General features: G+C 44.2%; 1 protein-coding gene across 3 annotated transcripts in view; it reads right to left on the bottom strand.

Moving 5' to 3' along the window:
- Positions 1–15,170, bottom strand: part of ACMSD (aminocarboxymuconate semialdehyde decarboxylase) — a 78,256-nt gene that overhangs the window by 54,195 nt on the left and 8,891 nt on the right. Inside the window, exons 1-2 of one of the 3 annotated variants that reach the window (XM_036254409.1) lie at positions 8,698–8,880; positions 3,167–3,263 (exon numbers count right to left, since the gene is read on the bottom strand). In XM_036254409.1, coding sequence (XP_036110302.1) covers positions 3,167–3,263; positions 8,698–8,844 — 244 coding nt within the window. In that variant the 5' untranslated portion in view covers positions 8,845–8,880. Of the gene's footprint in view, positions 1–3,166; positions 3,264–8,697; positions 8,881–15,170 lie in introns of those variants that run through there. The other 2 variants (XM_036254412.1, XM_036254411.1) reach the window with 2 other exon arrangements.

The following is a 15,170-nucleotide window of genomic DNA, read 5'->3' as shown; positions in this document are numbered from 1 at the left end:
GCACCTGAGAAAAATGTGAATTCTGCAGTTTGGGGTATAATCCTCTCTAGATATTTATTAAATCCATTTGGTCTAGTGCTTCATTTAGAGTCTCTGTTTCCTTGCTAATTGTTTGTCTAGAGAATCTATCCAGTGATGTCAGCGGGGTGTTGAAGTCCCTTGCTATGATTGTATTGCTATTGATTTCTCCTTTGAAGACCTCTAGAAGATTTTTAATATATTTTGGTGCTCCTATATTGGGTGCATATATGTTTGCCAAGGTTATATCTTCCTGTTGGATAGATCCTTTCAATATTATGTAGTGGTCTTCCTTGTCTCTAGTTATGGCTTTCATTTGGAAATCTATTTTATCAGATATGAGTATTGCTACCCCAGCTTTTTTTGCTTTCTGTTTGCTTGAAAGATTTTTTTTCATCCCTTCACTTTCAACCTATGTGAGTCTTTTGTTGTAAGGTGGGTCTCTTGTAAACAACATGTATGTGATTTATGCTTTCTTATCCAGTCAGCTACTCTGTGTCTTTTTATCAGAGCATTCAAACCATTTACATTTAAGGTGATTATTGATATGTACTTATTTATTTCCATTTTTATTTAGTTTGGTTATATTTTTCTTCCTATTTCTTTTACTAATTACAGCAGTTCTTTAGCATATGTTGCAGTGCTGGTTTGGTGCTAATGTATTCCCTTAGCCTTTTTTTTGTCTGGGAAGCTCTTTATTTGACCTTCTATTTTGAATGATAGCCTTGCTGGATAGTGTAGTCTTAAATTCAGATCCTTGTTTTTCATGACCTTGATTGCTTCATGCCATTCCCTTCTGGCCTGTATTGTTTCTGTTGAGAAGTCAGCTGATATCCTAATGGGGGTTCCTTTGTAGGTAACCTGTTGCTTATCTCTTGCCTTTAGGATTATCTCTTTGTCTTTAATTTTTGGCACTTTGATTACTATGTATCTTGGTGTGGGCCTGTTTGGGTTCTTCTTACTTGGGGCTCTCTGTGCTTCTTAAACTTGAATGCCTTCTTTCTTTACCAAGTTAGGAAATTTTCTGTCACTATTTCTTCAAATATATTCTTTAACCCTTGTGATTGGGTTGTAGCCAAAGTCTTCAACTCCCTCCTCCCTTGATATATGAAAAGAATTCTGAGAAACAGGATGTTCCAGAACACTACCCCAGGTGTTCAGGTTGAAATACCGTGGAAGTAGAAACTTCCCTTGTTCTCCTTGCGGTTATACCTACGCAAGTAGCCAAATCACATTGTCCTCTCCCTCAATGGGCTGCCAACCCCTCACCCATATGTCCCCTATATAACCCTGCCTGTTAGAGATACCAGCACTGACCCCGCCTTAGGAGTCAGCCTGGCAGGTAACTCTTCAATAAAGTTCTCTTGCCTGAACCCAGGTGTGTTCCTCCTTTGGCCGACCTTTCACCTTCCTCATTTTCTTCTTCGGGGACTCCTATGACGCAAATGTTATTATGTTTCCAGTTTTCCCACAGTTCTCTTAAGCTGTCTTCCTGTTTTTTAATTGTTTTTCTTTTGGTTTTCTGATTGGTTTATTTTTTCTGCCCTGTCTTCTAATTCACTGATCCGATCCTCGGCTTCCTCTACTCTACTGTTTAGTCCTTCCAATGTGTTCTTTATTTCTGCTATGTCATTCATCATTTCCACTTGGTTTTCAATGTTTCTATATCTTTACTCATGGTGTTGATGTCCTTACTCATGCTGTTGAGCTTCCTCAAGATCATGGATCTGAACTCTACCTCTGATAACTTGCTTAGCTGCATTTCATTGATCTCATCTTTGGTAGAGGTCTCTTGTTCTTTCATTTGGATTTGTTTCACCACTTTGGCTATCTCAGTGGGTTTTGGAGCCTGCCAAATTTTTCCTGTGGGTATTGGTGTTCTGCTGTTTGTGGCTCCCTCTACTGAGTTTGGATGAGTGTGGGAGGGCCCACATTAAACACCAATGTCAAGTCTTCCTTTCCTGGGTAGATTTGCAAGCCCAGGAAAGGTTATGTTATTTTCTAGCTTTTTACCTGGAGGCTATTAGTCTCAGTTACTCAGGGCCTTGGGATGTAGCCCTCAGGTGTTCTGTGTAAGAGAATTTCCAGAGAGTGGGGCAGATGCTCATTGTTAATGAGCCTCATTTTGCATTTCTTTGGCTCACCAGGGTGGGGTTGAGTTTCTGAGGGAGAGGCTGCTGCTTTTCTCCACAACTTTGGGAGGGAGCAAGCTGGTCACCATTCTGTGTGGCTGGGAAGGAGCAAGCTGGCCACCATCCTTTGTGGCCATGACTCAGCAAAAACTCTGAGCACCCTTCAAATCCCGGGTATCTCCACAGAGTTCCAGTCCAGTCCACCCTCTTTCTGCCAGAGCCTGAGGTGAATGGATGTAGCCAATCTAGTGCTCTGTCCTGGCCCTCTGCATTGTGGAGTCGGCTTGGGATTTTAACCCCAATGGCGCTGCTCACAGCTAATACCGCTGCTGTCTGTGGTCTCCCAGCTTGCCACCCTCTCACACCCCCATAGACCTACCAGTGTCCCTGGTTATATGGTCCTGTCCCGCTGCTTTTCTGTTGCTTTTTTCCGATAATTTATCTTTATGTTAGTTGTAATTCCCATTTAGTTCTGGGAGATCATCTGTGTAGCTTCCATTTACTCTGCTGCCATTTTTTTCACCCTCCCCCAAAGTTCTTGAGCCAATAAATCACCAGTTTTTTATAAAAGGATGTGACTCAGGAACAGATGGAAGAGATGTAGAGGGCAAGGTGTGGGAAAGGGGCGAGGAGCCCTCATGCCCTCTCCAGGTGCACTACTCTCCCCAAATCTCCATGTGTTCACTCTAAAATTTACCTTTTAATGGACTCTATAAGTAAATACTATATATTTGAACTTAAAAAGCTTCAAAATAATAAAATGCCACTTTTATATTTCTTATGATACAGCATTCTACTTTAAAACAGGTATACCTAATTAAAAAAATTTACACTGAAAACATTATAGTTGAAGGCCCCATCCCACCCCAGTGAAACTGGAGCAGTGTGGCTTAGTGGAGAAAAGAAGATCAGAAGTTACCATCATATAAATCCTGTAAAATGGTCAACAGACTTCAGGGTGAGACATGTCTTTTATGTCAGATGTAATCATTGGTAACATTTCTCATCGTAAGTACCTGTTTGGTCCATTTCTCTGATACGGACTTCCGGATCCCAGCAGTTCTCGTGGACCACCCTGAAAACCTTCCCATCTTTCAGCATCTTTGCTTCTCCCTAGGGCAGAAGGTGCACGTCAGCAAAAGTTAACCTGAGTTGACTTAGATTAACCCTTTCTTGTATGCTTTGGAACGTGGCTCTCCCCTAACATTTTTAGAAGTTTTTACTTAATCCCCAAAGAAGTAGAAATCTGTTAGTTCAGCAGAACTCAGCTTTCCATCCTCATGCCTTCACACTGGCCTGGAGTTAAAGGAGTGTGCTCTGTAGGTATTGGCAGTTGGACAGAGAAAGGAACAAGGTTGTGGTCACGGCCTTCTGGGGCTTCCTGACTGCAGATGGCTGGTCACCTTGTCTCTCGGGACCACTGTCTACAAGCCCCGAGAGGAAGGCTCAGTGTCTGGAACACTCCAGATCATGACATTTTAGAACTGGAAAAGATCTCTGAGATAGACCATCTAGTTCGGCCCTCTCGTTTTATAGAGAAGCAACAGAATGGATAGTGAGAATAAGGGACTTGTCTAGCAGAGCAGGGCCCACTGACAACACCTGCAGCAGGTGGTGGGCAATGAGTGATTAGTCTAGCCGCGTGTACGACATTGGGGGCTGAGCTGCTGACTTCCACCTGGCATCATGCCTGCCTGTGTGTACTGTCTTTCATCACTCAGTGCAGGGGCGAGTAAATGGCCGCACAGGAGCGTGGCTTGGCTTCTGAATCGGGCCTCCAGTTTGTGGTCCCTAAGGAAAAGGGAACGGTTCTGATCCAGGTCCCTGAAATCAGACAGCTCAGGTTCAACTCCCCATTCTACTACTTACTGTGTGGCCTTGAGCACGTTAACCAACATCTCTGAGCCCCAGTTTGCTCATCTTTAACATAGGGATAATAATATGACTTACCTTAAAAGGATCCTGTGAGCATAAAATGGGAGAATCCATTGAAAGCATACAGTTGAGTATCTGATGCACGTTAAGTGTTAGTTGTTCTAAGTATTAGTTATTAATGACATATGATTAATTAGGGACTAGGCTATCTCCTGGTGTTCCCTGCTTTGAGGGCATACCACCTCAGATGGTGCTTCAGGGCCTCAAGGTTGCCCTTGGGCCCTACGTGATGACCAACTGGGCATGTGGTCATCAAAGGCCTTGAGCTCTGCTTGGTGGAGTCCTGTGGCCTCCTCCTCTTCCCCTTGGCTTGATTGTGAGTTGCACACAGGCCTTGCCACAGCTTCCTTCTCCATCCTTCATGGAACAGAACCTTCCCTGATTTCTGCTTGGAGAAAGTCAGCCACTGTTCCCCTTCAAGTCTGGCAGCCCATTCACATCTGGCTCACACGAGGACGCCCTCAGATCCATGTTTTCATTTTTCATTGACTTGGGGAAAAGGTGAGTGAGCAAGTGACTTGTGTAACCATGACAGGTGTCTGTACCCAAGCAGAACCAAGTCTCTGACATCAGGACATCAGGACTGATTTGCCTCAGTCCTCATCTTTTGCTGACGCTGCCAGCATCTGAACACCCCTCCTGGGTTGGGGCGTCTTCTGTGAAGGTTTAGTGGAGGCTGGACCCCGCCTTCCTCTAATAACGTCCAAAAGCCCAAATACTTGCTCTCCTTGTCCCGAGCTTGGCCGATCAATGTCTGTTGTTTTTTGTTGTTGTTGTTTTCTGTTTAATCCTCACCCAAGGATATTTTTCCATTGATTTTTAGATTGTGTGTGTGTGTGTGTGTGTGGTGGTGGGGGGGGGGGACAGCGGGGTGGGGAGATACATCGATGTGAGATAGACACATCAATTGGTTGCCTCCTGCATGACCCCAAATGGGTATGAGAATTGAACCTGCAACCCAGGTATGTGCCCTTGACTGAGAATCAAACCCGCAACCCTTTGGTCCACTGGCTGACACTCTAACTGCTGAGCCAAACCTGCCAGGGCCAATGCTTGTTTTTTAATCGAGAGCAAGTGATGCAAAAGGCAGAACAGTGAACTCACTCTGCCAGTGATTCTCGCAGTGGCCACAGGCTGTGTCCATTGGCAGGGTACTGGTGGCAGTGTGCAGTGTCCAGCTGCAGGGCAGCAGCTCTTCAGCAAAGCTGTTCTGTGGCGTGGCCTCGGCTGTGGCCTCAGGCGTGCACACATTTTATGAGTGTGGTTCCCTAGGCATTCTGTAATTCTTGAGGGTCTTAACATACTTGCAACAAATTTCTTTTATGCTTAAATTAACCATTGTTGGTTTCTGTTGTTTGCAACCAAGAGTCCTGAATGATACTGACTGACAAATGCATATATGAACACATCTTTCCATTTGGTAAAGAAGGGTCTAGAGAGGGGTTGATGGTGAAAGAGAAGTCAGGAAACAAACTTTCATTTGGCAAATTAAACGTTTTATTTTTCTTTTACTCCTTAATAGGAAAGCCTAACCACTATAAAATACCCAGAATCCTAGAGGGCTGAAGCGTGTGATCTTTGCATTCCAACAGACCTGGGTTTAAATCTCATTAAATTACTTATCAGCAGGGTAACTGGCAAAGTTATGGGCCTTCTGAGTTTAAGCCTCATGTGTTCTATCTGTAAAATGTGGGCTATTATATTTGTCATGTTTGTGGCTGCCCAACATCCTTCAAATACTTCGTGGACGTGAAGAAATGTTCACATTATGATTCCTCCTTCCTGAGGGAGAACCCAGAATTCACTTTCCCAGCTCCCCTTGTGGCGAGGGCACTGGCACGTGCTCTAGGCTCTGCCAGGGGCCCCACATGTGACTTTGATTTGGAAGTGAGCATTGTGAGGAAGCAGGGACTCTGAATCTACCTTCTGGTTACGGCGTCACCTGAGGTGTCAGACATGACTGGGACAGAACAGCAATGCTTTGGTCTCCAGTCTCAGTGGCATCAGCATGAGCGTGAGCTGCCCATGACCAAGAGTGGCGACACTCATGTCTTTGCTGCAGCAGCCCCTCAGGTGTGACTGGGCGTTGTGCATGTTAGCACGGCCTCTGAGCTTGATCTCTGACCCTCCCAGGAAGTCAGTGAGCTGCTTTTCTAGTTTCACCAGCTGGACTGAATTCTGCTGTTTGCAACTAAGAACATGGAAGAACATCGAGTGATTCAGAAGATTCGTCAATAGCATGCTTGTAAAGAACCTAACACCAGGACAGAGAGCATGCTAACCAGCCAGATGTTACCATATGCAGCAGTCCCCTCTTACCTGTGGGAGATATGAGTACTGAACCCTATGTGTGCTATGTTTTTTTCCTATACATAGGTACATACCCATGATAAAGTTTAATTTATAAATTTGCACAGCAAAAGATTAACAACATATTAAAATAGAACAATTATAACAAAACACTTCAATAAAAGTTACGTGAATGTGGTCTCTCTGTTTCATGTCTCCCACCCGTAAATTCAATACCTTTTCCATCTTAACTAAGCACTTACCATGCAGCACGGTTGTAATTTGGACAGTTTGAGGTGCGACAGCAAAACTAGCACAAATTTCTTTTCCCTTTTTCACAATTTCATGGATAGAAGATTAATTCTTACTATTGATCTTAATGACCTCAGCATCTGATTTCTTTTTTTCCTTATTAAGTCAAGAACGTTCACCTTTTTATTTAAGGAAAGCACGTTATGATTTCTCCTTGGCATATCCAGATCGCTGCCATCACTGCGCTCGTGCTCTGGGCCAGTTAAGCGAAGTCAGGGCGACGTGAACCTGAGACCTACGCTTCTGAGACGGAAGGTCTGATAACCGAGCGGGCCGCCGAGCGACCCATGGGCAGGGAGCACAGACAGCGGAGACAGTGTGGGACTGCTGGAGAGGTCATCGTGCTACACAGACTTCACACAATTTTAAACTCACAATTGTTTATTTCTGGAACTTTCTACTTAATATTTTCAGACTGTGGTTAGTGGTGGGCAACAAACTATGGATAAGGTGGGGGGGGTACTCTATTATCCATGGCAAGGGAGGAAATTGGGCTTCACCGAGAGGTGCATGAGTGAGTCTGGGTTTAAGGCAAAGCAGTAATTTAGGGTAGAAATGGACCATTTAGTTCAGCTCCTGAATTTATCAATGAGTCTATGAGGTAGAGTGACTGGTCCAAGGTCATACACTTGTTGGTATGGAGCTAGGACAAGAACCCAGGCTGATATTTGGTAATTGGTGTCTAGTAGGCAAAGGTTAATTACTATAATTTCCTAAAGAGTTTGATCTTTGGGGGGATTGCTGTCATTACATGGCAGGAAAATCAGCCTCACTGAAATTCTCTCTCTACATCTTTCACGCTGGTCCATGGTAAGGCAAATGAATCACAGCAACTGTCAGTGAAAGTCCTTCTGAGTGAAAATGACCACAGAGCAGCTGTGTCCCTACAATACATTCCCAGTTCTTACTGTTCTTTCAGCTGGAATTTAGGCCTCAGTTCCTGACCCTCTAACTTACAGTCAGGAACCCAGCGTTCCTGCGGCTGTGAATGTGCCTCACAGGTCAGCACCTGCTGCTGGGGAGGGACCACGGGGCGTTTCTCAGGTTCTGTTTTTAACATTAACCCAAATATTGACCAACATTGTAAGCCAAACTAATAACCAAGTAATTGGAACAAGCTGTTCTAGTTTATTCAACCAAGAAAAACAACTTCTGTTTTTTTCTTAAACTCTCAACAGAAAACTAAGTTTCTATTTTCAATGAAGGAATTCCTCAACCAACCATCATCACCCAAATAACCCATTTCAAATATACCAGTAACATTTTTTAGGCTAGAATAACATGTTGTAATAGAAATCTTGGTGCGGCTGGGGTCAGGAGACCTGGGTCATATGTGTAAACCATTGAATCTGCCAGGACCTCAGACTCTAACTATAAATAAGGGCTCAGAGCACGTGATGCCTAAGGTCCTTCCCAGGATGGTGAGATGTGCCACTCAGACTTCCCTTTAAGAATGAAGGACTTATTCTCTCAGCTTCGGGGAGTGCTGCCATCAGACAGCCCTTGGCGAGCAGCCCTGTGGGGAGGTAAGAAGACCGCCTCAGCTGAGGAGAGCCGCCTCCCTCAAGCTCCTGCTTCACTTCCAGTGAAAGCTGACGTGGAGCGTTTAAAGGCCCCTCTACACTGGGCCGATCCAATCCAACTGGGACAGCGCTGAAGGTTAGCTTTCGAGATCCTTACCGGGTCAGCCGAGGCCTCCGTTAAGACCTCAGCCTTCTCTGTTCTATCCTGCTTCCTTCTCTTCCCTTCCACTGGTGTCCATTCTAAGAGCATTTCCTGAGAAGCCTCCTGTATACCAATCTCTGTCTCAGAGCCTGATTCCCAGAGCCTAACCGGTGACACTTACGATTCCTAACTTCTAGTTGTAGTGCTATCGGAAAATAAGTTCAAATGTGGCTGGTATTTCCAATGTCCAGTACTGCATGTATCATTAACAATGTATTTTCAAACTCAGTATTTCACATCGATTTCCACCCTCCTCCCCTCACCCCAGTGCCCACTCAGGCTGTACCTTTCGACCACGCAGGCTATCGTGCTGTTTGGGTGTTGGATGCAGGGTTGTCAGAAAGGGCCCAGACTCTCTCACCAGGAAGCAGCCTGTTATCACTCCAACCGTAACATCCAAGGGCAGCTCCATGGGAGGCGCTACTGCAACCATCTCTGTCCCAGACCTGCTCGTGCCCCGGGGCTGCTTCTGCCCTTATGCCTGCAAAATCTTTCTCATCCCTCTGAGACAACATCATTTTTTTCACTTCCTTCTGCCTGCCATGTCATCATTCAGTCCATTTCCCAATATCCTGAAATCAACCTCTAAGAAAGACCCTGCAGTGGCTCACTTCCCTCCGTCTCCACTGCTCCAGCCCTGGTCCAAGCTCCATCCTCTACCACCCGAAGAACCACTCGAGCCTCCAGCCCAATCTTTCTGCCTTCACTCTTGCTCCCCTCCAACCCAGTCTCCACAGAACAGCTAGAGTAAGCTTTTAAAAACTTAAATCAGGGCTTCCAGTCACAATGGCGGCATACGTAAAAGCAGTACTCACCTCCTCCCACAACCACATCAAAGTTACAACTAAACTGCAGAACAACCATCATTCAGACACCTGAAATCGAGCTGACCAGAAGTCCTACAACTAAGGATATAAAGAAGAAGCCACATCAAGACTGGTTGGAGGAGTGAAGATGAAGAATGGGTTTGTACAAAAACCCACATGTGGCAAATAAAAACCAGGAGGAACAGCCCTGGCCTGGTTGCTCAGTGGTTGGAGCATCATCCCATACACCAAGAGGCTACAGATTCGATTCCCAGTCAGGCCACATACCTAGGTTGCAGGATCTATCTCTGGTTGTGTACATATGGGAGGCAACTGATCAATGTTTCTCTCTCTCTCTCTCTCTCTCTCTCTAAAAATGAATAAAAACATATCCTTGGATGAAGATTTTTTAAAAAACAGGAGGAGTATCTCAGCTGCAGTGGTACCCCTGAGGAGTGAGGGGTACCAGCCCTATACCAGGACCCCCAACCCAGGGTTCAAATGTTAGGAAGAGAAGTCCCTGTAATGTCTGGCTGTGAAAATCAGTGGGGACTGTGGCTGAGGGAGACAGAGGGCTTCTAGGGTCCCAGGCGTTCCTCTTAAAGGGTCCACACACAGACTTTCTCAGACTCACTTACTCTGAGCTCCAGTGCTGGGGCAGCAGCTCTAAAGTGCCAGGGACATACGGGGAGGAACTGAATTGTCTGACATCAGGGTGAGAGCTGGAGGGGCGGCTTTCTCCCAGACAGAAGTGCTGGCAGAGGCCACTGTTCCTTTGGTGAGCCCTCCCCTCACACAGCCAGCAGCCGGGCGCTATATCTGAGTCTCCACCAACCTGGCTAACATTGTTCACCTCACTATGATGACTCCCTCAGACCCCAACTCTCAGGCCCACCCAGGATATCTCCTGTGGCTTTTCCATACAAATGGCCTGTGTTGGCACATACAGTACTTCAAACTTGCCTAAAATCTCTCAAACAAGCAGCACCTGGCCTCAGCATGCCTGTACCTCTCACTAAGTAGCTTCAGGCCTGGCACTAGCAGTAGCCAGGCTTGGTTCACAGCTCGGCCTCCGCTGGACACTTCCAAGCCCAGCACTAGTAGCAGCCATCTTCGAACTGATGTGTAGCTCACGCTGGTGGCCCTGGGCAGAACACAGGTGGTGGCTGATGTTGGCTTATACCTCCTGGGAGGCCCCAAAGCCAGTGTACCCAGTGGACAACTTCAAACCACATTGAAACATCATCGAACACCTCTACTAGTGACACACTCAAGGGGCAGAACCAGTGGGCACCAGAGCCATGCTAAAGTAAGTCTTGTGCCCTGACTGGTTTGGCTCAGCGGTTAGAGCATTGGCCGCAGACTTGAGGGACCCGGGCTTGGTTCCTGCTAAGGGCACGTACTTCAGTTGCAGTTTTCCCCAGCCCTGGTTGGGGTTGTGTGGGTGGCAGCCAGTCGATGTGTCTCTCTCACATCAATGTTTTCACTCTCTCGCCCTCCCTCTCTATCTGAAGATAATTGAAAAAATAAATAAATAAAGTCAGTCTTGTGTTTGGTGGGCCCCTGCATAGCTGATCCACCCTGGCGGCTGCAGCCAGTCCTTGCAGCCAATCGGTCTGGAGGTAAATCCTTCCCATTGACATGCCAGCAGCAATCAAGGCTCCACTACAACAGGAGGGTGGACACAGTCCACACAGGGGGAGATGGAGTAGTACACCTGAAGTGCCCAGCGTGGGTAAACGGGGAGGCTGTGGCACCAGACCCTGCAGGACACCCACTCCATTAGGCCACTCTGCTACGCATGGGAGATGGAGCAGCTCTACCTGATACACAGAAGCACAGGGAGGCTGCCAAAGTGAGGTGACAAGGAAACAATGAAAGAATAGAAAGAATGAAAGAACTAAATCCCAGAAAAAGAACTGAACAAAATGGAGACAGGCAATCTACTAGATGCAGAGTTCAAAACGCTGGTTATAAAGATGCTCAATAAACTTAGGGGAAAAGTAGATGAACTCAGTGAGAACTTCAACAACATAAAAAAGGACATGGAGCCCGGCTGGTGTGGCTCACTGACTGAGTGCACCAAGAGGTCGCTGGTTCGATTCCCGGTCAGGACACATGCTCAGGTTGTGGGCCTGATCCCCAGTGGGGACATGCAGGAGGCGGCCAATCCATGTTCTCTCTCATCGATGTTTCTATCTTTCTCTCCTTCTTCCTCCCTCTCTCTCTAAAATCAATACAGAAAAAATATTTTTAAAAAAATGCCTTAAAAAAACAAGGGGCATGGAGCCCGCCTGGTGCGGCTCAGTGGATTGAGCGGCACCCCACAGACTGAGCGGTCCCGGTTTGATTCCTGGTCAGGGCACAAGCCCGAGTTGCAGGCTCGATCCCCAGTGGGAGGCGTGAAGGAGGCAGCCAATCGATGTTTCCCTCTCACATCAATGTTTCTATCTCTCTCTAAGAGAATCAATAAAAATATATTTATAAAAATAGGACATGGAAACCACACACACACACAAAACAGTCAGAAATAAGGATACACTAACCAAAATGAATAAGTTATAGGGGACTCACAGTAGAGTAGATGAGGCCCAGAATCAAATCGGCAATTTGGAATATAAGGAAGTAAAAACCACCTAATCTAAATAGCAAAAAGAAAAAGAATCCAAAGAAATAAGGATAGTGTAAGGAGCCTTTGGGAAAACTTCAAGCATACCAACATTCACATCATGGGGATACTGGAAGGAGAAGAGAGAGAGCAAGAAATTCAAAACTTATTTGAAAAAATAATGATGAAAAACTTTCTTAACCTGGTAATAGACATACAAGTCCAGGAAGTGCACAGAGTCCTAAACAAAATGAACCCAAAGAGGCCCACACGAAGACTTAAAAGCAACAAGAGAAAGGCAGTTATTTACCTATAAAGGAGCTCCCGTAAGACTGGCTGATTTCTCAACAGAAACTTTGCAGGCCAGAAGGGAGTGGCAAGAAATATTCCAAATGATGAAAAGCAGGGACCTTCAATTGAGATTACTTTACCCAGCAAAGCTGTCATTTAGAATTGAAGGACAGAAAAAGAGCTTCCCAGACAAGAAAAAGCTAAAGGAGTTTATCAGCACTAAACCTGTATTACATGAAATGTTAAAGGGTTTTCTTGAAGAAGAAGAAAAAGAAGAAGAAAAGAAGAAAAAAAAAAAAGGATAAAAATATGAACAATAAAATGGCAATAAACACATATCTATCAACAACTGAATTTAAAAAACAAAATAAATGAACAAACAGAACAGAAACAGACTCATGGACAGAGAACACTGTGATAGTTGCCAGATGGAGGAGTTGGGAAAATGATGAAGGGATTAAGAAGTACAAATTGGTTCTTGCAGAATAGTCACAAGGATGTCAAGTGCAGCATAAGGAATGTAGTACATATTCTAATAACTATGTATGGTGTCAGATGGGTATGAGATTTATCAGGATGATCACTTAGTAAATTATATAATGTCTAATCACTGCGGTGTACACCTAAAACTAATATAATATATATATATATTTAAAAGTGTGGAAGAATGATTATCTTCTAGAATTAAATAATAATAATAATAATAATGATGATGATGATGATGATGATATAAAACCCTAAATCAGATCTTGCCACTGCCCCACTTAAAACTCTTGAGTGGATTTCCACTGCCCTGAAGGTACAATCCAAACTTCTTTACCTGGTCTTTAAGACCCTGCATGATCTAAACTCTGCTTATCTTTACAATTTCATCACATGCCTACAACTTTTTCTTTTTTCTAAATTGACTTTAGAGAGAAAGGAAGGGAGAGAGAGATAGAAACATGGATGAGAGAGAACATCGATTGTCTGCCTCCTGCACGCCCCCCACTGGGGATTTGGCCCACAACCTGGGCATGTGCCTTGACCAGAAATTGAACCGGTGACCTCCTGGTGCATGGGTCGATGCTCAACCACTGAGCCACACCAGCCGGGCACATGCCTACATCTGTACTGACTTTTTATTAACTCTTTTAAAAGTATTATAATTTAAGTGTACCATTTATTTTTTGTTTGGAGACTAATTGATGTAGCAAAAATGTACATAAGTATATTAAATAATGCTATATGTTTCAATAGAGGCATGTATATATAATTAAAGTCATAGGAAAAGGTATGGGAAGATACCCACCAAACTTATTTTATTTTATTTATTTTTTATCTTCACCTAAGGGCACTTTTGCTTTTATCTTCAGATAGAACAGGAGGGAAAGAGGAAGGAAGAGAGAGAAACATTGATGTGAGATAGACACATTGACTGGTTGCCACCCACGTGACCCCAACTGGGGCCAAAGACAGACTGCAACCAAGGTATGTGCCCTTAGTGGGAATCGAACCCGGGTCTCTCTGGTCCACAGACTGATGCTCTGACCGCTGATGAGCCATACCGGCCAGGGCTACCCAGCAAACTCTTAGTAGGAATTACTTTTGAGGATGGGGAGTGCTGATCATAGGAAACTGTAGCTTTCTCTGCAATAACTTTAAAAGAAGAATTTATCAAAATAATACTTATGCAATGAAAAATTAACCTTCAAAGTAAAAACATGAAATGACAGAATTGGACTAGATTAATGGCTTTTGATCCATTTTGGCTGTGACCCCACCTGCAGAAATATATTTTCCGTTGTGACCCAGTGGAGTGTAGACCCATATTTATCTATTTGTACAGATACAAACTGGGACAAAAGTTTCATGAAACAGTATTTACTTTTACTATGAACAATGCATTCTGCTATTTTCTTTTGTGATCTATTTTATTTTTAAAGCTGTCCTACCTAACCCACTGACCTGCTAGTATGACTCGCTATTGGGTTGTAACCCTTATTTTCAAATGGAATAGATGATCACTGGTCTATGATTCTTTATTATTATGAAGACTGCTCCTTGCTTTGGGCTTTCTACTTTCCCTGAACTCCCTTGCTATTTATTGTCTCTTTTGTTCAGTTAGCACAACATTATCGCTATCTGTATGTTCTTTATCCATTTGGGTGTGTTCTTGGCTTCCCAGTGAGGGGAAAATCATTTTCAGATCAGGAACCCAATGATTGGAGATTACACAGAATAGTGTGTGTGTGAAACACTCAGTGTGATGAAAATGGTGTGTGTGTGTGTGTGTGCGTGCGTGTGGTCCCAAGAGCCTGAAAAACACTCCGTGGGTATTTGTAGATGCTGCTGACCCACGGGTTTGAAATAAGCCCCATGTCTATCCTTCCAATGCTCCCAGGTATTCTTGCCGTCAGGACTCAGTTCCACCCCCACCCCACGCAGCTCCTGAGAGGAGCCATACAACCTGTCTTTGCTACCTATTCTTTTACAAACATTCAACCAAAAAAAAAAAAGGTATTTTTAAATTCCTAACAAGGCTTTTACCGTGGCAAATAAATACCTCTCCATTCATTCCAAAAACTCTGAAAAAACAAAGGTTAAGAACAGAAACAAATAGGGCAGACCAGGGAAATGTTTGGGAAAGACCTTTCAGGGAACAGGAATCTGAGATAAATCAGACTTGGGGACAGAAAATATTTTTTCATCGAAGGAATGAGAGGAATGAAAAGACATTTCAACCTTCAAATACTGGGTTTTCTCATTGCTGTGAGCCTAATTTGAATACTTATATTTATTTGCATGTTGTTTTCCAGTGACTATCATCCCTGACTGTGATTTTGAAAAATACAGATTTGGTTCTATTTTGCTTTTGAGAGAGAAGGAAGGAGCGTGTCACTGTTTTGTTTTGTCCTATTAGACTAACATTGTATCCGTTTTGCTAGAAATATGTAGGTAGTGGATGTAACGAAATAGTTTTCTTTCTTTTTTTTTTTTTTTAGAGATTTGAGGTTAAGTTTATGCAATCTCTTGACATGAGAAAAAAGTGAAGTGAAGGTCATTCAAATCCAT

Source organism: Molossus molossus, unplaced genomic scaffold, assembly GCF_014108415.1.
Source record: "Molossus molossus isolate mMolMol1 unplaced genomic scaffold, mMolMol1.p scaffold_m16_p_11, whole genome shotgun sequence".
Taxonomy (NCBI): domain Eukaryota; kingdom Metazoa; phylum Chordata; class Mammalia; order Chiroptera; family Molossidae; genus Molossus; species Molossus molossus.
The sequence above is the reverse complement of the archived record's forward strand: the minus strand, read 5'-3'. Positions and strand labels throughout refer to the sequence as shown.